Source organism: Ammospiza nelsoni, chromosome 5 (genome assembly GCF_027579445.1).
Source record: "Ammospiza nelsoni isolate bAmmNel1 chromosome 5, bAmmNel1.pri, whole genome shotgun sequence".
NCBI classification, from domain to species: domain Eukaryota; kingdom Metazoa; phylum Chordata; class Aves; order Passeriformes; family Passerellidae; genus Ammospiza; species Ammospiza nelsoni.
This window is the reverse complement of record NC_080637.1, coordinates 71411214-71438576: the sequence shown is the minus strand read 5'-3', so window position 1 is coordinate 71438576 and position 27363 is coordinate 71411214. Positions and strand designations below refer to the sequence as shown.

The 27363-nt window shown below is 42.2% G+C and overlaps 1 protein-coding gene across 1 annotated transcript in view; it reads right to left on the bottom strand.

The window, feature by feature from the left end:
• Positions 1 to 11800: 11800 nt before the first annotated feature.
• The window catches only part of DERA (deoxyribose-phosphate aldolase), a 45082-nt gene continuing 29519 nt past the window's right edge, over positions 11801 to 27363 (bottom strand). Inside the window, exons 7-9 of the mRNA XM_059472908.1 lie at positions 19482 to 19594; positions 16066 to 16215; positions 11801 to 14216 (exon numbers count right to left, since the gene is read on the bottom strand). Of these exons, the coding sequence (XP_059328891.1) occupies positions 14160 to 14216; positions 16066 to 16215; positions 19482 to 19594 (320 nt within the window). The 3' untranslated portion in view covers positions 11801 to 14159. The remainder of the gene's footprint in view (positions 14217 to 16065; positions 16216 to 19481; positions 19595 to 27363) is intronic.

Below are 27363 nucleotides of genomic sequence, written 5' to 3'. Positions count from 1 at the left end.
AGAAGATTTTGTGCATTATTCTGCAGGAATGGAGGCACTGGTCTCCTTTAGCTTTGGCATGTTTGCCTTCTTTTTTTTTCCCCCCTGTAAAATCATAATGTTGTGCACTTATTGTGCACTTTGTTCTCCCAACTTAAAGAGAGAGAAATTGTTTTTTTAGTCCCTCTTCCTCTGTACTGTCACTTTTGATTCACAGTTGCTAAGCGTTGCAAAAGCTCACCAGAGGGACACTCTCATAGTGTGATTTGCAAACTTTGAAATAACACCCACCAGCAGAAGCACCATATGCTACCAAGTTGCATAGTAAACTGACAGCAGTATTTCATTTAAAATTTGAATTTCCAAAAATGTCAGCATTTTTCACATCAACAAATGCCTCTCAGCTTGCAGTGCATGACTCTTTCCTCTGAGTGGACATTAAACTGAGCTAATTCTGCTTGAATTTCTGCAGGCTTTATTAATGACAGACACATTAAAATCAATTCTCTTTTGTTATGGTGACTTGTCGTATTGAGACAAAATAAATTTGTGAATTTTCTGAATGTGCAGATAAGTCACTGGGCTTAAATGCTCACCCAAATGTGTGTGGAGTTTATGGCATGTGGACTTTTAGGCCCTTTGTAACACTGATAATCCAGTGCACCCTCTTCGATAATCAAATAAAGTAATAAGGAATAGTTTTTTTAATCAATCAAAGGCAAACTTCACATAAAACACAAGCTGTTCCCTTTGTGGTTAATTTTCATCCAGCTGCACTTAAGTACAACAGAGCCAGCAGAGAAAACTACTTGGCAACACTTCCTAATTAGGGGACGTTAATTACAGCTAAATACTATACAATTTCTATCTTATAAGAGTTCACCTAAATCAATGTTATTATGGTACTAAAGGAATTAATAACGATTTCATACGCAGAAGCTGCTGCCAAACTACCCATTAGTTCAGAGTTTAAAAGGACTTTACAATGAAATCTCTAAATCTGCCTTGCAGAAAGCCCTGGAGCGCTCGCAGGCAGTCACACATGGCACTTGCATTGTGCATTAACACCTGTGCCTGATGGCATCCCCTGCTCCTGCTGGAGTGTTGATGGGCAGGGAGGGAAGGGCTCTGCAGGACAAGGCACATGTCCCTACAGAGGTCTGTCCATGGCTGGAGATCTGTCTGTCCTTTCATGGGGCAGGGGGCAGGCAGAGCCTCTGGAAAACCCACAGTGTTGGAGTTCTGGATGATGGGAATTTCAGACTCTCTGTGCTGACAGATTCTGACTCCCAGGAGAGCACTACATTTCCCTTGAGGCTTCCAAAATTGATTGATAGCACTGGGATTATGGGTGCGGAGTTGGTTAGAAGTGTGTGATATCACAGGGTGGAAAACTTAAGAGTTTAGGGTTTTATAATATAGTTATATATATGAAGCAAGATGGAGGTTTTAGGGCAGAGACTGGTCCTTCTTCTTCACTTTCTTCACCTTCTTCTCCATGGGTTTGGGTGGTATTTTGTAACTGGACAGACAAGTCCAAAGTGCAGACTTTGAGGGATTAGTTATTGGGTTAAATGTGAAAGTAATTAAAGTGTCATTTCTTAATAGGACACTTTAGCCTTAAAAGACCTTGTAACAAGAGATAGTTGGCCATTTTGTGCCTTGTCAATGAGACTGCAGAACTCAGGCTGTGAGAGTGTAACATTGATCAGAAATAATAAACACCTGAGTCTGAACATGAGCTATCATTTCAAGTGCCTTCAATCCTGACCTCGACAGAGGTAGGAAAAGGAAACCAAAAACCAGCAAACAGATATTTCCCAGTTCATGTCCCAGTGCTGAAATACAAACTGGGGTGTGTGGGGTGAGATCAGAGCTCCTCTGGCTGCCAGGCCAGGGTTGATTCCACTTAGGATGGACAACTCCTTGTGGAGCTGATCCATGCTGAATTGTCCTTCACTGCATCTACCCACATCAGTGCTTCAAATGCAACACGAGGATTAAAACACTTTTCCCTGCACCTTGCAGTTCTGGCAGCATCTGCCTTGTTAAAATTATGGCTTAGCATTTCTAAATCAAATCCAAATTACCAAAAAGGGAGGAACCTTAACCTACTGTGCAGGCAGAGAATTTCTCCCAGGTTATTTATCCTTAAATAGGGATCTATTAATGTCACAGCAGCCTTGTCAGTAAAGTGGGAAGAGAGATCAAGACTAGCCTGGATGCACAGAGCAAAGACCTGCTCTGCACAGAGCCAGGGGAGTGAGTGAGCAGTTTCTCAGCTCAGGCTTTGCACAGAGCAGTCCTGGATGGTTTAAAGCCCTCTTTGTGCTCACTGGGTTTGAAGCAGCTGCACTCCCTCAGGTTTCCCTCAGCACAAGAACTCTCAGAAATCTCTGTGTTCCAAGAACTTGCTGGTCTTTTCCCCCACTCTGCATTATTGCTGCCCTGGGAAACATTTAGCTGTACCCTTCATTATCATGGGCAGCTTCTCCCTCAGAGTCCAGCTCCTCTTTTTCCCATTCTGCCCCTTTCGTTCACCATGGTGAGGTCTGGTAGGTGCAAAGAGACACCTGAATTTGGTGGATGGCAGAGGGGAACTGCTTTACAACTTCATTAGTTTATTTCCCATAAATGAACAGAGAAAGATTTGTGTTGTTGCAGGGAAAAGCTGCTCAATTTGTATGTTTTAGAGTAAATCATGATCAAAGCAAGTTATTGATTTATTAACAGCATGTAATTAACTGGCAATCAACAAACCATAAATCCAGGGTCAACATCAGCACCACAACAGATGAACCACAATAAGAGGTGCCTTCAAAATGTAAATAAATGCTTGTAATTCAAAAAGAGCCTTCCACATGCAATCCCCAAAAGGCTCCCACCACATTCACCCTGTATGAGGGTGAAGAGGGACCCCACAAGGCTGCATATGCAATTTGGGTTCCCTGGACTGTCAGTGCACTCAGGGTGTGTGTGGACACACAGGGAGGGGGCACTCCTTGCCTTTTGGGGCTGGGGATGCCCCCAGAAGGGTGAGAGAGCCTGGCAGGAGTTTAATGCCCAGCACAGGGAAAGCCACGTTCAGCAAACACACGCAGAGTTTCGCAAGGCAGCTCCGGAGCCGCCCGCCTTTGAAGAGCCGACCTCCAACCAAGTTATAAAAGTTGTTCTGCTGCACTGCCCCAGGATGGGAACATCAAAAAGATCGGGAGATAGATGCAAAATTAACCCTTTCTAAGGAGTCAACAGTGAGAACGTGTGGAGGAAAGGTTTGTGGATCAATACAGGGATCCACAATCACTAAAGAAGGCAGGCAGCACTGGGAGATGTGCCAGCTTTTACCTGAAACCATTGCCCTGACTTTTTTTTTAAGTTTTGACCCATCTGGGGACAGTAATGAGGATGTGGGGTTGCTAACCCAAATGTATTCCAGCACTGGGTGCCTGTGCACAGCACCCAGAAGAACAAGAGGCAGAAGACCAAGAGGCACAAGGCCAAGCAGGAAAACCATGTCCAGAGCAGAAGCCATGCAGGAAAGCTGCAGGAAGGTTTGTGTCCATGGCCCAGGGGATCATGGCTTGGGGCAGGATTACCCAACATGCCCAAATTTTGGATATTACAGATATCCCAGCTTTCACTCCCACTGCCACTGCTCTTCCTTGAGTAACCAAGACAGCACTCTGCCTGCAAACCACAGTGTTTGGCCTTTCACTTCGTAGTGAAAGCACTTTTTGTTTAAGAAAACATATCTGTATCAGCAGGAGAATTGTATTTTAGAGAAACATTCAGCAATATTTACACCAGCAGAGCACTAACAGATAGTGCTGCATCTTTCACGTATGGAGCAAAGGGCTGACTTGCAACAGACTGCTATTTTGATAAGAATACCTTCTGCTTAGGAACTATTCTTAAGTTTATTTTTCAAGTGTTATTCCAAATCCATGTTATAAAATGTTTATACGTGCACTTAGGAACGTGGTTATGGTATAGATGTAAAAGAAAAAAAAAAAAAACCACCCCACAACTGGTGTCTTTTCTCATACTTAAAATGTCAGAATGGATTTGCAGCTCTCCCACCGTGGGGCTGTGCAAATCCAGCCCTCCCAACTCAGAGGATGCTGCTAAAGCCCCCAGCACACTTCTGTGGTGCTCACATCCACAGGGCAGCCCAGGAAATGCAGGAGCAGAGTGGCTCTGTCACCTTAAGGATGTGAAAGGAGATGTTCCCGTGACAATAAAAGCATTCCTAAGTGCACCTCCAATCATAAATCATTTTCAAAATTGCTGCTGGCTTTTTAATTTCTTTCATTTGGAGGATTTATAGCGCTCTGATGTGCCAGAATGTTTATTCCATGGGCTGCCCGTCACGTGGCGCCCCACTGGCACAGCACCAGGCTCCAGTCCATGTTAATCTAAACCTCTGCAATGATCATCTGCAGCTTCTAATGAATGACTGATAACTCTGGGTGTAACTCTTGCAGTGATTAAAGTTAACATCAGCACAGAGTGCTTCAGTGTTTCAGCCTCTTCTTGACAGCCTCTATTTGCCATTCTCCCTTTTTAGTATTGCCATCACTGAAACAAAAAGCTTCTTGTTTGAAAATTATTTATGGAGTGTTGCAGTGCTTTATAAGATTTTCATACACCACTCTGTGAGCTGGGATCCTTTTGGATTAGAGTGTACTCTCAATTTCAGTCCACGAATGAGAACGGCTTGATTTCCTTTCATAGTTTGCAGCTCCAGAAATGGCCATGAATATGTATTCTGTCTTTTGACACTCCTTTGTGCTGGCTTTTGGGGAAAGCTGTACGAGATCTGAGAAGCTAAAGGCAGAGTGGACCCACAAGACCCATCTGCCTCCCTGTGCAGGCTTGTGCTTTCTGAAGCCCCTTATATTGGGTTGGGTCCTAGCTGAGGGGCTCCTGCTGCCTCCCCAGTGGGCTGCCAAACCATCTTAGACTTGTTGGCACTCATCCTAAACTCCCCCTTTTTTTATTTTTGCCTTGTGGCCCTGATATAAACCCAGCACCTTGTATCAAACCATTATCCTCCATTGCTGGAATTCACCTTTGCCTCCATCAACACTTTTGCCTCTGTGATGTGCAAAGGCACCAGCCAAGAACCACAACATATCCCAGCAAGGGCTGTGTGAAAACAGGACCAAACAGGACCCTGCTTCAATGAGTTATGAGTTAATTGCTCAGATGAATTAAATTTATAATACGTGACAGGAAGTAAGGAATGAACACTGAGGTCTGGAGGGCAAAGAATTTCAAAGTTATAAAAGACTGAACTGCCAGTGCCATCATCTCTCCACCTTTGTAAACGCCAGTTTCAGTGGCAATGTTGTTTCCTGGTCCACCTGTCTGTCTCCCAAAACTAAATAGGTGGGAGATTGATTGTGGTCTTTTTCCTTTTGGTCCTGATATTCCTCCTCTCCACATGAGGAATATTTCATGTGTTTCTGGCAGGTTCACTTCCACTCTTCTTGGATCACCTCACTCCTGCTCTGCAGTTCCCCCCCTCTATTCCTTTCCTTCCACTTCACCTGTTCCCTCTTGCATTCCCTGTTTCCTTCACCCCTCTAACCTGTGCCTTTCTCCCCTCCAGCCTGGCTCTTGCCTGCTGATGGAATTGCACTCTGGCTGGCTCCATGTGCCACACTGACACCACAAGCAAGATCATTCTCCCCCCTGCCACAGGTTCATGCTCCAAAACTGGAATTTCATAGATCTCAACTGCTCCGGTTTCTAAGTGTGGGCTGAAAACTCCCAGCCCACCCCTTATTTTTATTCAGCTTTACCTTCTGACATCCTTTTTGTGAGAAAGTTCAGCCGAGGAAGACACCTACCTAGAAAATTTCAGTCCAAGCAATTAGCTCACCAGTGCCACAATTGGAGCATAATGGAGAATAAAACGTTTATGACTCCTGTAAGTGGTTGAGGCTCCAACTTCTACTTGGAATAAGTGCAATTTCTGAAGAAGGATTTAAAGCTCTATTTGTGCTTTGCTCATGCACTGCACTCCTGTTCTCTGGAAACATACCCTATTGACCAATTACTCTGTGTTCAAACACACAAGCAGCAATTAACTTACTCATCTGCCTCACCTGTCACACGTGTATTTAAAATTCTCTCTTAGCACCTCAGCATTTCTTAATCTCGTCAGCAAAACCCAAAGCACTGATGTATTCTTAGGCACAGCACATTTTTTTTTCCTGCTCTCTCCGTGTGTTGCACCAGTTTTACACCCCATTGAGTTCAGGAGAGCTATACAGCAGGAAATTAGGCCCAAAGTACATATAGAGGTTTAAATCCCATCCTAAAACACTGTAACACACTGCTCTGAGGCCCTCTAATGGAGACAATGGCAGCCACCATCAGCAAAATGAAATGGAATTAACACTAAACAAAGAAATTTCCACTGGAGGAGGCAGCTCGGGGAACACATGCTCAATGAGGAGTGGATAGATTATTCTCTGCAGGCAAAGTAACTTTTATTTATGCATTTATTTGTTTATTCAGAGCAGGAGGTCAAGAGGATTATTTTTAAAGAAGGAGGGATGGGAAGTGAATGCAATTAGATCAGAGAGAGGAGTACAGGTGAGACCGCCTCTGCCTGCACAGCTTTGATGGGGAGATCATTGCTACTGGGGACAAACCTGCTGTGTCTCCAAGGTCAGCCTGTGGGCAGAGGGGATCCAGTGAGTGGCCATGAATACCTGTCCACCCTCTCTGATTTGTGATTTTCCTGCAGTCCAACACACTCTGAAGCAGCTCTGTGCTGCTAACACCCCCCGTTCACCCTGACTGGCAGCGTGGAGTTGCTTGGGGCCACATCTGCTCCTTCCTCCCTGGCAAATCCAAACCAGCACAATGCCAAGATCCTGCTGCTCATCAGCAGCACTTCTGAGGGATTGTGCACTGGGATCTTACCTGGCATTGTCAGCGCAAGCTTAAGAAATGTTTCAGAAATTACGAGAGAGCTTTGCCTTCATTCCGCTGGGAAAACCTTTTCCTCCTGCCTCAGCTGCCTCCTCCTCACCTCCTCATCTTAAAGTGTCTCAAACTAATGGGAGTTGTGGGAATTTGCTCAGGGTAATGGTAGAGACAAGCAAAGATATTTTTCTCAATCATTGTAGGGATATACTCGTCCTGGATGCCACCAAGTATGTTTGAGTATGTTGGACATCCACCCTGCAAGAGCAGCCAGAGATATCTGTCATTTCTGACTCTTCCTGGAAGCTGAGGCATTAGTCACAGGGCTGTGCCTTTTGCACTTAAACCTGCATTCCACACTCAGAAATAAAGGAGGAAACCATGTAAAGATTGTTCCCATTTCACTGGCTGACCTGAACAAGCCAAGCAAGCCTTGCCAGCTCTCCAAGAAATGTAGTGGCTTCCTGTCCACCCTCAGCATTTCTTCAGCTATTTATTTAAAGCTCCTTGAGCTTTAAACAGATGCAGAGCAGCTTTTCAGATCAGGAATTTTTGGGGGCCATTCTGAAGCACATTTAGCTGAGGTGACACTGATTTACAGACTGGCACAGGCATTTTGTGAGTATTTCCTATCTCCAAGAATGGGTGAGGTCTGGGCTGCCATGTGGGGAGAAATAACCCATTTTAAAGTGCTGCAGAAATTAGAAGTCAGTCCCTGGTGCCTGGATCTATAGTTAGAGGGACATTACTGGGTGATGTGATCCTACCAGATTGCAGGGTTTATTTCTTTGCAGCATTAGAGGACTTGTCAGCCCTGAAGGGACTGAGGGAGGGAGGATGGAGAGGATGAAACCACCTGGATGTGCAGCACTGCAGGTTTAAAGCTCCAGGTCCCAGGGCTCGGCACACACAGCATCTATTTAACATCCCTGCAGCTTCTGGGCTTCAGCCTGAGAATTGCTCCAGCACCACGAAGCACAGAGCCTCCCCTCTGTGCCTGCATTAGGCTTTTCTTAACATTCAGAGGGAAACAACAAAAGTTCCCCTTTTCCTTTACAGCTCTTTCACTTTCCGCCTAATGAAGGTGGAATATAAAATGTTGAAGGAAAAAGCAGCTTTTCCCCTACAGTAGAATTTCTTTTTCAGTTATTTTTAATCTGACATCTGTTTTAACATGCACTCACAGGCTGCATTTATTTTATTTTTTTTCCCTCCCTTGTGTTTTATTATTTACCTCCCGTTCCAAAGAGATCACAAAAGATTACACTTCAGAGAAGCAGTAACAGCAGTGGCAATGACCTCCCTCACTTCTCACAACTTTTCTTTATGCCCCTCTGTTCTTCCTTTATCTGCATCTTCCCATCCCTGCCATCCCAGAGGCCTCATTACAGCTGCTCTCACACGGGGTGGAGGCATCCATGGGGTTTTTTTGGAATTGGACAGACATGTGCTGGGCAGAACACAAAGCCCTTTGTGGTGGTGCTCATAGGGGTCTTAGGATGAGGGAAGATATGAGAATCTTGACTCCATGTTTCAGAAGGTTGAATTATTATTTTGTGATATATATTATATTAAAAGAAAATGATATATTAAAAATATACTAAAGAAAGGATTTCATCAGAAGGTTTGAAAGGAATAGAAAGGAATGGAATTAATAAGAAAATCTTGTGGCTGCTCACAGCTTTGACACAGGTGGCTGTCATTGGTCATCAAGCAAAAACAATTTCACATGCTGGGTAAACAATTCTCCAAATCACATTCCAAAGCAGCAAAACATGGAGAAGCTGAAGCTTCCCAGCTTGTCAGGAGAAAAGATCTTAATGAAAGGATTTTTCAGAAAACACGTCTGTGACAGCCCTTCTTGTTCAGAGCCCTGATAGTCGTTCTTAGCTCTGTTTCAATTCGTGCCTTTAAAGAAGTTCCACCAAGAAATCACTCTCTGGGTCAGCCTGTGCTTTGAAGAAAGCCCCAGACTCTGCAGAAGGCAGCCAGCACTAAGACATGCCAGCCTTCTGACATGATGCTGGCTGAATGTTTCATTTCCCCTGGAAATGGAGATAACATCCTTAATCATCTTACGTGTAATTAAATTAAATCGCGGGGCACACGCCTTCCTCACCCCCTCCTAAGGAGCTGCTTGCTCAGGTCTGAGCTTTAGGGTGGAAAAAAGAAGAGTTCTCAGTGGATCAGTAATCCACAGAGAGTTTCAGCACTTTGCAGCCCCAGGGCAGCCTGTCAGGCAGGGAGAGCAGGGGCTGGCAGGCTCAGAGCGCAGCTCACCCATCCAGCTCCTCCACCAGCTCCCCAATTTGGGACAGTGGCAGGGACCCCTAACCCATGGGATTACCAAAACAACCTTGGCCCAGGCATAGGGAGGGAGCTGGTTGGTTGCTTTGCTCGTTTGCTTGTCTTGTTAACTAGTAAAGAGGTGAGAACTTGTGACCGTGTTCACAGGGGCTCTTGGATGAGGGAAGAGATGAGGATCTGACTCCATGTTTCAGAAGGCTGATTTATTATTTTATGATATATATTACATTAAAACTATACTAAAAGAATAGAAGAAAAGATTTCATCAGAAGGCTGGCTAAGAATAGAATAGGAAAAAATGAATAACAAAGGTTTGTGTCTCGGCTCTCTGTCCAAGACAGCTGACTGTGATTGGCCATTAATTAGAAACATCCAACATGGGCCAATCCCAGATGCACCTGTTGCATTCCACAGCAGCAGATAATCAATGTTTACATTTTGTTCTTGAGGCCTCTCAGCTTCTCATGAGGAAAGATCCTAAGGAAAGGATTTTTCATAAAAGATGTCTGCAACAAGAACTCCTCTAAGACTTTGAATAAAAGCAGAGCCTATGCTATTACTGAAATCAGAAAAACAGGTTATGAAGCTTTTCCTCATCTTTCTGGGCAGATCATTATTTATCTTAGGGTGTGGTTACTGTGGTGTACTGCACCAGCTGAGCCTGCAAAGGGCCTGTTCAGCCTGAGGAAGAGCTGACTGAGAGAAAACCTCTCCAATGTCTTTAATATCTGAGGGGAGAGTGTCAGAGGATGGACCAGGTGTGCCCAGCAAGAGGACAAGAGGCAACAGGCAGAAACTGATGCTCTGAAAGTTCTGCATGGACACAAGGAAGAACTTTCCTGTGCAGTGACCAAGCATGGACCAGATGGCCTGGAGAACATGTGGAGTCTCCCTCACTGGGTATATTCCAGACACAATCCTGCGCTGTGTGCTCTGGGATGGCCCTGCTGGAGATGGGAGCTGGGCCCAGCTGAGCTCCCTTCCCACCCAACCCATCCTGTGATGTCTGAGATTCCTCTTCTCCTTCCACACAGAAAGCAGGGCTTGAAAAAACAAGTGTAGTAATTTCCAGCATGGCTTCCTCAGTTTGTTAACATTGTTTGGGAGGCCCTTTGTTTTCATCTCAGCTAAAGAAGCAATTTTAAATTTATGCTTCCTCAATTCGGTGTTTTCAAATGCTCCCTGTGATCTCAGAGATCTGAAACTTTTATGCCTCAGGAATGCTTTGCTGTATTTTTCTGCACCCATCACCCACTTACTCCTGCTTTTAGGGAGTGCAAGGGCTGCAAACGTTCTTGGTGCTTCTTTCTAAGCCTTTTCACCTCCTAATTTAGGGTGGTTCTGACTTTCTGTGACTTAAATAGCAATAGGCAATCAGTAATTTTACCAATGGTGTCTTTACATAATAAGAACACTCTTCTCCCTGTTACATAAGGACTGACCAGAAGGACAATTTTCTTTCTCTTCTGGACAGGTTGCATCTGAATAAAAGCAGTTCCTTTTACTCCTACCCCACACAATACATATCATCCAGCTGTGATTTCAGCAAAAGCTCACCAAGATTTGAATAAAACTTGCTGTCGTTGTTCGTGAGGTTTCTTCTCCCCAAGAGAGGCAAGGAGCCAAAGTTCCGAGTGAGCAAAATAAAATTAAAAGTAGATCAGATTTTTCTGTCTCAGTGGCATGTGCTATGGTATATAATGTATGTTCCCTGCTTCACAAAGGAAATGAAAGAATGAACTATATGACTGATGAAATAAAGATATCAAAGTATTGCTTGCCCCAGCTGATATGTGCACTTCACATATAATTACTATTTAATGTCTGTGTTTCCTACAAACCAGGAAAAAAGCTTACCTTCTCACACAATTCCCTCTTCTAGTAAATAAGCTGATGCAGAATATTCTAGATTTGCAGCTTCTACTTTACTTTCTTCTTGAATTTATTCTCTTCTTCGCGAAGTAACGTGGTCTACAAAATGAAGCTATTTAAAATCCTAAATGAATAAGTGTTATAAAAATAATAAATTAGTATACAAGACTGACTTGCACAAAACATATGTTACACTCTGAAATATATTTAGACACGAGTGCATAATTGCCTGTTCCTTTTCTAATGGCCTGAAGCGCAGAACTGAATGTGAACTTTTCCCAGAGTCTGTGCAGCGATGGAGCACCGCACCCTCCACACTTCCCAGGAGTTGCAGCCTCCACAAACTTCAGCTGAAGAGCAGCAGGAAAAAGATGGGAGAGATGGAAGAAAGGGCAGGGAAGGGTTGGGGTAAAGGGCAGCAAGCCTAGGATCAGTGGCCCCTTGGATAAACCTGGTCCCTTGCTGATCCTGGTGGCATCCCTGGCTCATGTTCAACCCCTGACACCCCCAGGGCTGCCAGCAGGGAAATTGCTGGCTGGTAGCAGCAGCTTCTGCAGGAGGGGTGAGACACAAGGCTCTGGGTGGTGTTGGTGGCCCACAGATATTGTGAATATAACTTCAATCACCGTGGAGTTAAACAAAGACAACCAATTGCTCTGAAACACTGAGCCTTCTGCTCACTCCCCGAAAAAGAACAACCTCCAAACCAGAATCATCTTTATTTGAATGTGTTTACAAACCCTGTTGCTTTTTATCTTTTTTGACAAAAGGTTTCAACAGAAAAACATGTACAAACTACATTCCAGTCCAGCTTCTGTGAAAACAGAAAGTTTGGAGTTGCACAGTATTTCACAGTGTTTTAACATTCATGGAGAAGGGAAGTGGCTTTCCCCAACTCTTCAGGATCCTCTCCCCCTGCAAACAGAGCTGTCACCCCTGGAGTCACCACCAGCAGCCCACGTGCACACCAAAACTGCTGACAGAATTTCTCCTGGCAACTTCTTCCATCAACACATCTCCCATGGAGACAGTGAGGCTGTTCTGAGACTCACCTTACACAGTGAGGTGGCAAAGTTGGACCTTCATTAATTTTAAGGTACTACACAGAGTCCTCCACCCGCAAACTAAAGCATCTCAAAAAAAAAAATCGTTTTTATCGTCACCCTGATTGTCCTAAAGACAAGTGACAACATAAAAAGTGTGGTTTGCAAGTGGCATTACTTCCCACTATGAAAGTATGGAGATTTATAACACTTAATAACATTTATTGAGCTAAACAGCAGCAAAATCCAGTGTGTGGTGGCTGGGAGGGCACAGCAGAGGAGGGTCAGACTGGCACAAACCTGGGGAGAGCTGACTTCTCATAACAAGCTCTGTATTTCTGAAAGCTCACAGCAGAATTTTCCCCTCCATGTGCAGGCAGGCACTTGGATTTTTCCTTGATGAAATTGGCAATGAAATCAGAAGAAAAACTCATGGTAAAAATGGGCTATTTAGAGGAAAACAAACGTGAAAACAGAGTCACAGCTCAGCCTCACCTTCTGTGTTGAGACCTGAAGCAGAAAAAGACTGAAAGCCTTGGATGAACTATTTCCTAAGAAATTAAGGCCCATTTTTAATCCTGAGCACTTCATACAGGATTTTGCTTTCTGTATATGTTGTTTTTCTTGATTTTTTTTCCCCCTAATCAGCTTTCCTATCTGTCCAAGGTTTTTTGTAGCACTCTAGTGATTCAGGTGGTACAGCCAGATAAATAACAGAGTTATTATCTTTATAATAAATCTCTTTGTAATAAATGCACCTTGTAGCTTGATTTACAGCAAAATCCTCCTCCTCCTCTCACTTCCATGATGAGACCTACTTAAGTCAGTGAGACTAGTCATGATGATAAGATAATTAAGTTTTTAGTACAACTCTGGTTAGTGAGCAGAATGCAGTTCTGATAAAAGGAATCTACCAGCTCCAGTCTGATATTCAGAAGGTGTTGGTGATTTGGGTATTGTTCTTAATGTGCTCTGAAAAAAAGCACCTTTTTTTGCATTAAAGCATTGAACCCTGCATAGGACACAATTCAGATCATCTTTTAAATTCATGTATTTCTTTTGGAATGGCAAAGTTGAAGTTCAGCCAGCCTAGCAGTGACACCTGCAAACTGACAGCCAACCCCCCTACATTAAAATGGAAAGATTTGCATGAATGTGTTTTAAAATGACAGGAGACAGGAATTGGAGCTTCTAAGCAAGTTAGACTAAAATTTTTAAGAGTGAAATGCCTAAAAATAGGCCCCTGAATGCATAGTTAGGCACCTATATAGAGACTGCTTGATTTTCAGTTGTTCTGATCACCCAGAGCTCCCATTAACTTCAGGAGCAACTGTGGATACTCAGCTGTTCTAGAAATCAAGCCACTTTTATTCAAGGGCCTAAATATGGATGTCTGTGCCCAAGTTTGGGGGGGAAAATAGAAAAAATAAAAAAGAGCTCTGGTTGCCTTTTTCTTTTTTTTTTTTTTTTTTTTGCTACAGAAGAGATTTGATAAAAGAGAAATAATAGCCAAGTTTCATTCTTCTTTCCCCTTACAATGCCTGAGACTGAATCAACAGAAGAATTAATAGTGCAACACATCTGTGCCAGATGATTTTGTCTGAGGTGAATGGAAATCCATTCCAAGATCAGTAGCTCTTAATTAGCAATCTGAAACGTTCCATACATATTTCATATTCTGAGAATGCAAAGTGTTACCAGGCCACTTAAATCTTTTTCATAGTATTTCACTGTTGCCATTAATAAGCTTTTCAGGCTGGTCTGAGGAACTTTGCAAGATTAACTTTGCAAATCTGTATGTATTAACTATTTAACTATTTCAGAAATGCCACTTTTTTCCTGCTTTTGGATCAAGTACAACCAGCAGATTTGAGCATATTTTTAAATACCATGAACTATGAAAAAGGCAGAATTAGGCCTTTAATTCTATCATATGCACTTGGTTGTCAGAAGACTTCTGAATGCTGTTTGCTTAAAGTCCTCTTTTGTAAAAGTAATCCTGAGTTGGTTTTGTGTCTAAGCCATTGCCAGTTCATGCTGAAGTGGATAAGAGCCAGTCACATGATAGAAAATCTGCAAGAAAAAAAGAAAATTTATGATGGAATTATATATGACTATAAAGCTGCAAGTGTCAAAGAAGTAACAAATTAAAGGCATGCTAGATGAGGATGATAGATATTTGTGTGTGTGCATAAAATATGATGTAATACCCCTTAATATATTTTTGTTTGTAGAATATGAACTAAGGGTTTTTGTTGCTATGTTTGGAAGGAAAAAGCAAAAAGCAAAGACTCTTGCTGCTCTTAGCTAAGATTTCAAAAAGAGTAGAAACCAATGCTTTCCTCGGGCATCTGGTTCTGACTCTTCCAGTATGATTGTTTTATTGAATATAATGACTGGGACATTTTATCTTCCATGTTTTTAGACAGCACAGAACAGCAAGAGCTTTGGTCCTGGCTGGGGCATTTGTGCAATTCCTGGCAGATAAAAGATAAAGCCCTTAAGGAATCAGAACAAATGGTGCAACACAATCAGTGGCTGTGTTCTAACACCCAGCAGTGATGGCAGTGGCAAAGAGAAAGCTCATGCTGCTCTCTCATAACCAGGGACATAATTTTAGGTCAAGAGTGAAGCAGAGGGAGCAAGACAATATTATTCTCATTGCAGGAGTGAGCCAGGGGTTTTCAGCAGTCATGAATATTAACCTGACATCTCTAAGCTGTTCTTAGAACATTTCTTAAAACATGTCAGTATTTCAATTGCTAGGAAATGTGAGGAAAGGGAAAAGGCAAGTGGTTTTGTCCTCCCCCAAAGCCCCTATACCTCATGTTTTCTCAGCAGCAGCAACAGGATAATGACTTTCAGATATTTTTCTTGGTTAAAGGTAATATCACTTCCTCTCCTGGGCTTAATGAACATGGAAGTCAGGACCAAAAGCCTTCATATTTTGGAAGTTCCAATGACACTACACTGCTCCCAATTACACTGCATCCTTTGGGGCTGATACCCTGTGCCACTGATGTAGATCATGGATAGACAGGTCAGAATCTTTCTTCCCACTGGGAATTTCTTCAACATGTAAAAATTCTCTGTCAGCAGCACCCATACGTAGGATGAGATGTGACTTTCTCCACAGGATGGAAACAGACTGTGAAGAGTTGTGGCACAGTGACACAGGGGTCTGTGAGGCTCAGCCACAGCTGGGAGTGAAGAGCAGAACACTGCCAGGTGTGGCATTCACATTCTCTGAACTGAGAGAGACATAATTCTCTCTCTCCCAGGACTTTTCCTGGGGAAGGCAGTTAGAAGCACAGACAGAAGAAGAGAAAACAATTCTGATCTCTATTCAGTGCTCCTGTTGTTTTGCACAAGTGGAATGTGTTATGGAGAGCGTTTACCCAAAGTGATTTGGTTAATTGGACACAGGTGAAAGTTGTTTTGAGTGAGTAGCCAATCACTCAAAGCTGTGTCCTGACTGTCTCAGACAGTCACAGGTCTTTCTTTAGAATAGTATTCTTTAGTATGTAATTTAATATAGTATTAGCGTAATATAGTATAGTTTTAATAAAGCAATTGTTCCGAATCATGGACTCAGAGCACATTATTCCTGGCCTCAGGGGCTCCCAGCATCAATAGCCATGCATTTGAAAAGACTCTGTACATGCACAAACTGAGCCCTTTTGGCCCAAATTTTGTAAAATTTTACACTTCAAACATGGCCTAGACCATGATCAGCTGCCCCAACATCAGAGCCCCAGCTGTCTGTAAGGACAGCTCAAACTTGAATAAACACTGAGCTGGAAGTGAACCTGTCACTAATAATGAATTAGAGGGATGTTCCATTTCTGCAGAAGCAGTAAGCCAGCACTTTTAGAATGATTGCTTTTGTTCTTCATGAGTTGTGGAGCCGCCAACAACCAACCTGCTGCTCAATGTCTCCCAGCAAACTACTGGCACCCAGGCGGAAGAGCTCTGGGGTCAGCCACTCCACTCCCAGCTCCTCCTTCACCAGCATGAGCCAGGTAATTGCTTCCTTGGCTGTCCTAATGCCTCCTGCAGGTTTAAATCCAACCTTTAGAGAGAGAGGAAAAAAAAAAAAAAAAGTTGAATACACATTTTCATCCATCAGCAACCCTAGAAGAGCAGTCAATGTTTGTAGAGCTGCAGTCTCAAAGTGCCTGTGATGTAACAGCTCTGCCTAGGAAGGACCCGAGTAAGAGCCTGGAGAGAGATGCAGGACCTCAGGTGGCTCTTCAAAATGCAATTTATTGGATCCAAGAGGTTACAGCAGTCCAGGGTCGTGGGTGAGAGCCTGTGCCTACAGCAGTCATCTCCAGCTGCAGCCAAGCCTGAAGACCCTCTTAATTCTGGTTACATTGCATTATATACTTTTCTTTGCTGAGCATCAAGAACTAATTTATACCTTTACTTTTACCTATAGCCTATCATAACTACTATCATTACCATATTATGGCTAATACTATCCAATCACATGAGTTAGTATGTTACAGTTTAAGCTTGAAGTTGTTTTTCAGTTTTCTTGCAGTTGAAAATTCTTACACCTTTTTCTACCTGCCATATTGGTATGTCTTGTTTGCCTGTGGTATCTTTCTGCTTGGTAAAGACATCTTTTTGTTTGTGGTGAGCTTATCCTTCGCTCTAAGTCATCAAACCTCTTTCCAACTGGACTTAACATTTGTTTCCTTAGTTGCCCAGCAAGACCGGCTCAGCAATTGTTAATTTACACATATATTATTCTTCTATATCACAACTCCAAACACAGAACAATAAATATACAACAATAGCACAACTCTAAAGATGCTGCATGTGAGGTGGCTGGCTCATGGGCAGCAGTGAGAACTGGCTGTGTTTTATGAAAAGTCTGTGCAGCACAGTTACACATGATTTGGCTGTGCATTCAAACCTACCAGAGGTTTGATTTTCACTAAAATTTTCCAAATGGGAGTTAAATTATGTCTGTCTTTATCAAAAATTGAAAGGTCTGTCCCCCACCACAGGCTGGGTGTGCTTTCAGTCCCTCTGTGTTGGATGTGGGTCATATCTGAAGGTGAACTGCCACATCTGCAAAGGCACAAAACCCCAAGTAAAACTTATTTTTGAGGTAAAGCATGTCTGGAATCCCATGATGGACCTGCTGTGCACTTGGCATGCATCCCTGATGCCAGTCCTTTGGTTATGTGCCGTTTAAACACAAGACAGAGCTTGTCACACTCGGCTATCAAACCCCTCATCAAAAATGCAAAAATGTTGGCCTGTAGCAGGTAACTAAACTCTTGAAAAGCAAGGGGATTCAGGAAAAAATTATTCCTGTATAAAAAAGAGGTAAATCTGAACCACACATTGATTCTTCCTATGTTTCCTTCTGCCTTTACATTCTGGAAGAATTATCATTTTGTTTTTGTATTCAAGCTCCCAAAACCTCACTGCACTGAGGATTTCTTTGTGCCTTATGGACATAATAATGGAATCAGAAAGTATCTTTTTTTAAATGTGTTTGGTAATCTTTTTTATACAGTGATTTCAGGACCCACAAACACAGAGTAAATCCTTCTCTCGTGCTGGAGCATTGTGATAATGGCATATTTCCAATAAGATTAAAAGGAACAAAAGCAGGAAAAGCTTGATAAATCCAAGCCACGAAAATGGTGGTTTTGTGGATGGACAAATAGATGTGTGAGTGTATGCATACATCTGTTAATGTTAGACTTCCAAAAAGAATTTAAAGCCCAGCAACTGGAAAAGCATCTTTTAGATAATAAACAAAAACAGTTGGAATGTGCTTTCCCCCAGGAAGAGAAATTCTAATGAAATTTGAATTTAGATTTCTTCCTAGAAATACGACATTTCTTTGAGATAATCTGTGGCAAAAACAAGTGAAACAGAGTTAATAAGAGAATTAAAACCATCATTCAGAACTCCTTCCCCTTTCAGCAGATTCTGAAAGCTCTTTTCTTTGCAAAAAAGCTGACAAAGACAAGCCTGTCCTCTCCTCCATTTACCAGCTTTCCAAACAGCACATCTGGCTGCCATAAAAACGTAAAAAGGGAGGGGGGTTGGAATTTAATTCAAGAGCAGTACAAAGTCCAGCTACCACTTTCCTGCTGTTTCACAGTATTCCATTATTTTGCTTAATAAGTTCATCTCCTCAAGAATTTTCTCTTCACCTTACATTATTAAAAGTAATAAGTTTTTCTGGATTGGGGGTTTTCCCAACAGAAAAACCAATTTATGTATGTCCTTCAATAATGACAGGAAAAGATTATTTCCCATTATATTGCACACTTTTCATATCACCACCACAGCTTATCAGTCAATAAATGTTACTCTGCAACTTGTTCCTTTCCTTGAAGAAGTTTAATTTCTGCATTAACCTGCTTTTCCCAGGCAACGCCTTGCTAGAAAGCATCCCTACAGCAGCAAAATTAGTTTGTTAAAGAAACCATTTAGAAATTTCTTGCCACTGATAATATTGTCTTCAGTTAATAAAAGTGCATGAAGTCAGTTTACATCTAATTCACTGGCACACACATGCACAGGGACACAAGCACTTACTCTTAATAACACATTTCATACCGTGAATGCCTCCTTTGAAAGCAAAAGGTGAATTCAACATTTATATCCAATTATGGGGACAAAGCTGGGCTAATGCAGCTTGTGGCACCCAGCACTGGTGCCCAGGGGAGTTGCTGGTCCCAGGGACATCACTGGATGGTGCTCCCACAAAAACAAGACCATTGGAGCCGCTCCAATTATTGTGTGGCACAGAAAGAGGCAGGAGGGGAAAGGAGTGGGAACTGTTGGGAAGGATGAAAGTTTGACAAAAAAGTCTCACAGATGTGTGTGCTTGGCAGTAAGATTTCTGAATGAAGAGCCTGATGAAGGAATAGAGATGGAAGCAAGTTTTGATATAGAAGAAAAGAATTGCTGAGCCAGTCTTACTGGCTAAGCAAGGAGGCAAAGGGTGTGTTAGTTAGAAGGGGTTTTTATGGCTTAGAGCAAAGGATAAACCCACAATGTGTACATTGGACAGACTCGATGGCTCTACATTTGTATAGCTCTGCTGATGTTTTTGGGAGCATGTCAGCCACTATCAGCCCTGTTATTAATGGACATGACCACCTAAATGATGAAAAAATTCAAATTCAGATGCAGCAGGGACGGCTTTGATTGCATGAGATTTTATGGAATGAAATCACAGTTCTACAGTTCTTCAAGGCAGGAAACACAAAAGTAAAAAAAAAAATACTAATATTAGCAAATCAATCCTATTACATTCTTATTTCTTTGGTTAATTTTTACAGAGGAAATGAGACCTACCTTGTAGCCAGTTTGCCAGTAGTACTCCTTAATGGCTCTCATCATGACTATGCCAACGGGAAAGGTTGCGTTTTCCACCTCCTTTCCTGTAGATGTCTTTATAAAATCAGAACCTGAAAGGAAATAAAATGTTTTGTAACCGTTTTAGAACAAGGGTCCCTCTGCACATACAGGTTCACAGCCTCAAAGATGCCCTCCTGCTTCACAGCAATTCTGAAGCATTCCTTTACACATATGTCCCTGTGGTGTACATAAATCAACATTTTAGTATTTCCACAAGGATCTTTGAGAATAGAAATTATTTGCATCAGGTTTTTTTCATTTAACTTCGCTTCTACTCGGTCTCACGTCTGACAGTCTGCTATTGTATCTCCTGCAGCTGTTTTTAAGAGAAGGGAAAGATATCTCATATGTGTTTACTAAACCAGCAGTGCAGCACTGTAAACCAAGGGAAAACTCCTGTTTTATGCATTTAGCAATTGTAACATTGCAAGTTACTGTACTTAAATCCACGGTCTGATTTAATGCAGCAACAAGGTCAAAACATCTGTGTTCTTTAAAGAACAAGAGTTAGCCTTGGCTTATTTTTTCCTGTTTTTTCACTGGTGAGTAATATTCTCCACTGCCTACCTTAAAAGTTGTGTAACATTCTTGTGTATTCTTGCTGTTCTGCCTTGGCTTGAAAGAAATCCTGAAGCACAATGTAACAAAAAGCTAAGAAACTAACAAAAAATATAATGTGCCTTGCAAGGCATGATCCAGCATTGACAGAACACAATGACAAAACTTCTTTAATTTCATTAGGACGCACTTCACCCCTAGGAACCTACTTCTTAGAAAAGGTGTACTGTGGGATCATTAATTATCAAAAGTAATTGGGAGAAGAAGAGGGATAATTCAAACATCATGTAGTAGCGCATCATCCACTTAAGTCAATTGGAACTGCATCTGCTTCCACTTCAAATTTGGCTTGGGGTCCGTTTTGCCTCTTATGTGAACGATGATGCCTCTACAACATCCCCTGGAGGAGGGAAGGGAAGTTTCAGCACTGGCTCCAAGCAAGGAGTTGCCTTGACTACGTGGTGTGAGCTGCAGCACAGTGCAGGGAGAGCCCCCCTGATGGCACAGCTGATGGGCACACAGCTGGGGGCAAGGCAGCACAAAGCCAGGCGTGCTCCTCTGGCTTTAACACAACCAAATGGCACCACCAGCTTTGGGGTTTTGAGAACACACAACCAAATGGCACCACCAACTCTGGGGTTTCTGAGGCCACACAACCAAATGGCACCACCAGCTTTGGGGTTTTGAGAACACACAACCAAAAGGCACCACCAACTCTGGGGTTTCTGAGAACACACAACCAAATGGCACCACCAACTCTGGGGTTTCTGAGGCCACACAACCAAATGGCACCACCAGCTTTGGGGTTTCTGAGAACACACAACCAAATGGCACCACCAACTCTGGGGTTTTGAGAACACACAACCAAATGGCACCACCAACTCTGGGGTTTATGAGAACACACAACCAAATAGCACCACCAACTCTGGGGTTTATGAGAACACACAACCAAATGGCACCACCAACTCTGGGGTTTATGAGAACACACAAATGGCACCACCAGCTTTGGGGTTTCTGAGAACACACAACCAAATGGCACCACCAACTCTGGGGTTTCTGAGAACACACAACCAAATGGCACCACCAACTCTGGGGTTTATGAGAACACACAACCAAATAGCACCACCAACTCTGGGGTTTATGAGAACACACAACCAAATGGCACCACCAACTCTGGGGTTTATGAGAACACACAACCAAATGGCACCACCAACTCTGGGGTTTATGAGAACACACAACCAAATGGCACCACCAACTCTGGGGTTTCTGAGAACACACAAATAAATGGCACCACCAGCTTTGGGGTTTCTGAGAACACACAACCAAATGGCACCACCAACTCTGGGGTTTCTGAGAACACACAGTTTTCTCTGTAGCTTCCTGACCAGGCACCATGTCACCCCATGGTGGTTCAATTGCACCCTCCTGTGACAGCTCCCATTCTGGAGAGAAACAGCAATTTTCAGGAAAGGTCCCAACTCCACAGAAAGTGCAACGTGCAAAAGAGGCAATTAATAGTTGATAGGGCTTTGCAGAGAATGGAGCACACAGGAGAGACAATTGACTTGCACATTTCAGAGCTGCTCCCTTCCAGAGAGACACCACGGACATCTGATAATCGCATTAAAACAAGGCGCAGTGCAAGTGTAACTTCAACATCACCAAATTATATTTTTAATTTCCCTTTCGAAATGTAGCACTTAAAGTCCTTCAGTGCAATACTTCTCATTTTTTTCTGCTATAAGGTAAGTCAAAGCTTTTATAAGTCTTATAATTACAAGTCTCTATGGTACAGTTTCATTAAAAACTTTCATTAAACAACAGCTGCCCTTGTATATGGTCCTCTAATCAATTTGGTCAAACAGAATGACTTCTAATCAGCTGTTGATAAAAATAGAAGATGAAATTTTAATTCTAATAGATTAACCACAAACTCAAGATAGTCTTCAAAATCCATCTAGTTCTATTCTCCAGTGGATTTAACGACTATTCAGCAACTCATTACTAAATAGAACAAGATGAACATTTTCCAGTTCATTAAAGAAATGTACTATGTATTTTTGCATTGTCCTCATGATTCGTTACAGGGAGTCTTAATTACAAGATAATGGATAATGGTTATTAAATGCAGACTCCAGTAATGAAGCTCTATTCATTTGCGAGCCTCAGAGACTGCAAAGAGGGGAAAATAAAATTACTAGCTTCAAAAGATTAACGGATCAAATTATTATTCAATTTTGAAAATCTCATTCAGACTTCATAGAAACAAGAAGAGATTAAAAACTAGTATTAGTACAAAAGTTGTGCATTTATATATTTATTTTTAAATAATATCTTAAGGCTATTATGAGAATAATCAGCTTTAGATGTGATTATTAGACAAACATACAGCCAATTAAGTAGCATCCTCTAACAATGAAAACAATACATTTTTATTTGCTGAACAAATTCTTTTTATGGCACAAGAGCTTGCCAGCAGGACTGCAGGCAGCCTCTTGCACTAGACAGAGGACCCACACTAGCACAGAGAGCCACAATGGAAGGTGCTGTTAATGTTTGGATTTCAGCAATGAAAAGGGGCATTTAAAAAATCAAGTGCTGACATAAAAGGCATCTCATTAAGCAAACTTTATGCCAACCTTGTGGTAATAAGGTAGTTTCATCCAGTCTATTTCTTATTCAAGTTTCCAAAAACTTGAATAAGAAATAGTTTAAGGAATTTAAACAAGTTTAAGGAATTAAGTTCAGAAGGAGTTTCACCAGGAAATTTAGGTGATGATTTAGAAACCTGAGTTTTATCACCCATCTTCTCATCTTCCTGTGAATTGATGCACTCAAAAAAATCAAGGCTAAGGCTAAAATACACACTGAATGGCTTTCCCCTTCCTTAGAGTAGATTTCGTGATTCAGTGAAGCATTAAATCCAAGATTTCACAAAATCAGTTATTCAGGGTGGATTTCTAGGCCTGGAAAAGACCACACTTTCTACTTTTATCTTCCAGTGTGAAGCCACAAGAGTACATTTCCTTTAAAGGCAGCAAGTCATGTGAGACTCACTGAACCAGGGAGATGGGATGAGCTCAGCTGGGTAGAACATGGTGCAGGAACACCAAGGTTGTGGGTTCCACACAAACAGGCCATTCACTTCAGGGAAAATCCATTATATTTCTTCTATTCTAGATACACAGCCCTGTCTATGGTCTCCCAAAAGGTCAGCAGAGCTTTCAGAACTGGCTTGCCCTATGGCTATCCTGTGCATCTACAGAGATTTCCAGCCCACTGAAGCAGAGCATGAGAAGTGGAGAATCTTATTCAGATGACAGCATCCAGGCAATACACTCTGATTCCATAATTAAGCAATAAGGAATAATAAGCAGTATAGCAATTGTGGAGTAATCACAACCTTTTGGTTGTGAAGTGTTTTGAATGCCCTTGGGGAATGATTATCTCCTGATACCTACAGACTCTGTGTTGCTGCCTTAGTCTTAATAAAGAACAAAGATGTGGCTGGCAGTTTGAAACAATAGTTTAGAGAGAGATGCTTGCAGAGGGACAATTATGCCCTGCTACTCTGTAAGTATTTGCAATGAGCACAAATACATCTTCATTGCTGCAACTGAGTCATAACAATATGCAGTGGCACAGGGAGAACACAAATCCTTCCAGGACTTCCAGGACTGGTGGCAAAAAGTGGCATTCTGCAAACCCACCTGCTGTTTCTGCTGACAAGGCAGCAATGACAAAATAGTATCCTATCAAATGTGCAGGAAGTCCCATTAGCAAGTCATCTTTCTATTTTATGAGCACCCAAACTAAGGGTCTCCAGATTCACACACAAATTAGCCTTACTAGGGGTGACCAGGTTAACAACCCTCTGAAAATAAGAGGCAGGGCAAGATATAAAAGGCTAATGTAGCAGCTAATTCTTGTCAGAATTACACGTCTTTATCCTGCTCCAGCAAAAAGATAAAATATATTCCCCCTTATCTTAACTTTGCCATGCAGGAGAAGAGAACACAAAGCTCTGACAACTCACTCTAGCAGCAGCTCAGCAGGTAGATTTAGCTCCATGACATGAGTCTACACTGCCAGACACCACTTGGTTAGGTGCCAATGCATCTTTTCACATGCCTGTGCCTCAGCTGCCATTGAAAAATGCTGGTTTATAACTTGGTCTGTTGAGAACTGCCCGTTTTTTGCAACTCTTTTTCAAAAAGTGCCTGCACAGAGGAGAAAAAAGTAAAAATCTCATTACAGGGGTCCATGTTTAGTATCTGTTTACAAGGAGGACAACCTTCTGAAAACCCATCCTATCATCCCAGCTTGGTTTCTAAGACTCAGAATGGATGCTCCCTTTCCTGAACAGCACCTCCAGTAACAGGGGCTCTGCAGGCCAAACGATGCCCTCAGGAACACTTACACATGCACACAAAGGGACAAATTATCAAGTCCATACTTGTGCAAAATTCCCTGCAGATGATGTCTGAAAGAATTCAGCCTTGCTGAATTATGCATGGCTTGCTAATGCACTGTTGCAGCCTCCACCACAGGTCTCCACAGAATACCATTATTAATTAGTATTAGTTTCTTGTGTGCTCATTTAAAATGTTTCTTTAGAAGGTTCAGCAGGAAGAGCCATGCCACCTTCTGTTGCCCAGCTGAACAGCATAGGCACTAGCTATTTTTAGAGCATTCCTTCCAATCCAATCCCTGTGTGGCATGGAGGAAGAGGAGATAAATAACTGACACATGCTACAGGTACAGAGGACAGATGGAATCCCTGTCAGGGTTGGGAGATGCCAGGGGGCAGGAGTTCAGGAATTCTGTGCTGCTGGAACAGCCATTCCTCTTCCTCTCCAAAGAGGAAGCAGCAGGAGTGACTTGTTATGGGACAACAAGGAAGTTTAAGGAATTCCTGTATTATTAAATCTCATGTTTATTTACCAGGATCCCATTTTTTTCTTCTTTAAAAGGGTTTGCCACATACTGCACTCAGTATATGACCTACATTAGCCTTATTTCTTTTTACAGATGGCACTACTGGAGCTGCTGAAGCAGTTTGCCTAATGACACATGACAAACCAAAGGCAGAAAGAAGAGATAAATCAAGGAATCCCAACAACTGATCCTAACCTTACTATCACTGGGAAAAACCAGCTTACCCACTTGCAGTGCTGATTTCCCCCACAAGCCATTCTGTGGGGTATTTTTGCCACACTCCTGATTTTGAGCAAGACTCAAAATACGAGAGACATCAGTAGAAACCTCCCTCTCTAGCATGGTGCACCCAGGGCAGGAGGCAATGCTGGTGGCACAGCTCTGGCCCCAAATTCCCAAATCCATCCACTCCTCCAGCAGTTACTGAAGAAGAAACATAAAGCTTGGCCTCTCCTTTCAGACTGAATGCAAGCACTCACAGCACTGAGCCACATGCTATGGATAGGATGGGTGAAAAACCAAAATGCTGTGGGAGGAACTTATTTAAATATCTCCCCCTTTAAGCTTCCTTTACCAGCACTGGAATTCATTGCATCATTTCCTTGTTCACACTTAAATTAACCTAAACAATGATAAACTAGCTGAAACTGTGATATAATTAAAACAGCACTGGTCCAGGTCAGCCTTTTTCCCTCTTGGCATTCTTGGTTTTGGATCAATACATCTCAGCCTCTCAAAATGTTGTCCTGCACATGACGTATTACAGACTGAGGCTAAACCCCTGATATATCTACCAGTAATAGCAGTGCAATTTGGAAGAAAATAATAAATATGCATGATGGCTTAGAATCACAGCACTACGTGGCATATTGCATTCCATGTTTTAGCAACCACATTTAGCTTTGTGCTTTTTAACGTTGATAACAACTTTGAAACAAACATGTTAACATTAAAGCTCAGGTACATTTACGTATTGTCTATTAGCTTGTAACAAAATTACTCAAATTGAAGAAATAGCTGTTTAAAATCAATTTGGAAATACTCCACACTGAATAAAGCAAGTGGAAAATCAGTCTACTTTATCAAGAAGGTGCTATGAATGTTAAAGATTTAAAAAAATCCACCATCCATAATGCAGCCAAAATCATGACACTTCAATGTCATTTTGAGTGTTTTTCAACACTTGATGTTAAAAGCAGTTTAAGATTCTGTTCCTACGCTAACCCAGAGAAAGGCAGGATTGATTTTTGAGATTTAAAAGTCCATGTCTTAATGCTGCAGTCAGAATCCATCCAGCATGCAGCTCCTTTGTCATGCAGAGGGCAAACAGCAGCACCAGCCCCTCTTCCCCATGTCCCCCACAACAGCTGAAGGCTCCACTACCAGGGGAATTTCCAGGATCAAAGGTCTTTTCCTTGAGCAATTGGAAGGGTCAATGTTTTGGCTTCTGGCGTTGCCTGAAAACTAAAAAAATATAAGGAGCCAGATCTCACCAGACTCATGTGTGACCTATTTGTTCCCACCTGGCTTTTACAAATCAGGCAGAACAGATTTCTCGAGGGTTTCCTGAGGAATGAATATTCCACTTTGGTGACCACATAATTACCAGGAAAATGTGAGGCATTTTTAGCTTATTTTTTATGACACTTGAACACCTTCAACACCAACAAGTTGCAAACACATAGATTTTATCATGGACTTCCTGGATTCTCCTGGTGCAACAAATATCCAAGGGCCTTAAAACACCCTGGATGGCCTTACCTATACATGTAAAACATCACAATGCTTGTTTTTAAAGGGTTTCAATCTTATTTAAAGTTGCCACTTTCCAAGAAATTTTGCCCCTCAGAGTGTTTCCTTTTCCATTCTCCACCTTGATAATTTGGCACGCAGCAAAACTGCAAAAGCCCACATGTGCAGGCTGCAGTGCACATGAGAACTTCCAGATGTGTTCACTACTGTCAGTAGGGTTGTTCTGCAATGCTTCCAACTCTTCAGGCTGCCTGAATACCAAAAAACCTGCCAGCTCCCTTCAATGAAAAAAACAACCAAAGCCCCTGACTGTGCAGCCACACTCCAAGCAGGAGGCACCTCTCTGCTGGCGGTCAGAGAAAGACACTTCTGGTTTTTTAAGAAATCCTTTTTTCCTCTCATTGCATTATTAACAATGCTTACATGGCAAAACTAACAATTTTATTTCAAAGGGATGCCTTATGAAGGTGTGTTGCTGATAAATTCAGTCAGACTTTTCTGGCATAAGCTCATACTGAGCACTATTTGAATGAAGGAAATAAAAAAGACCAGTAAGTACCATCACAAAAAG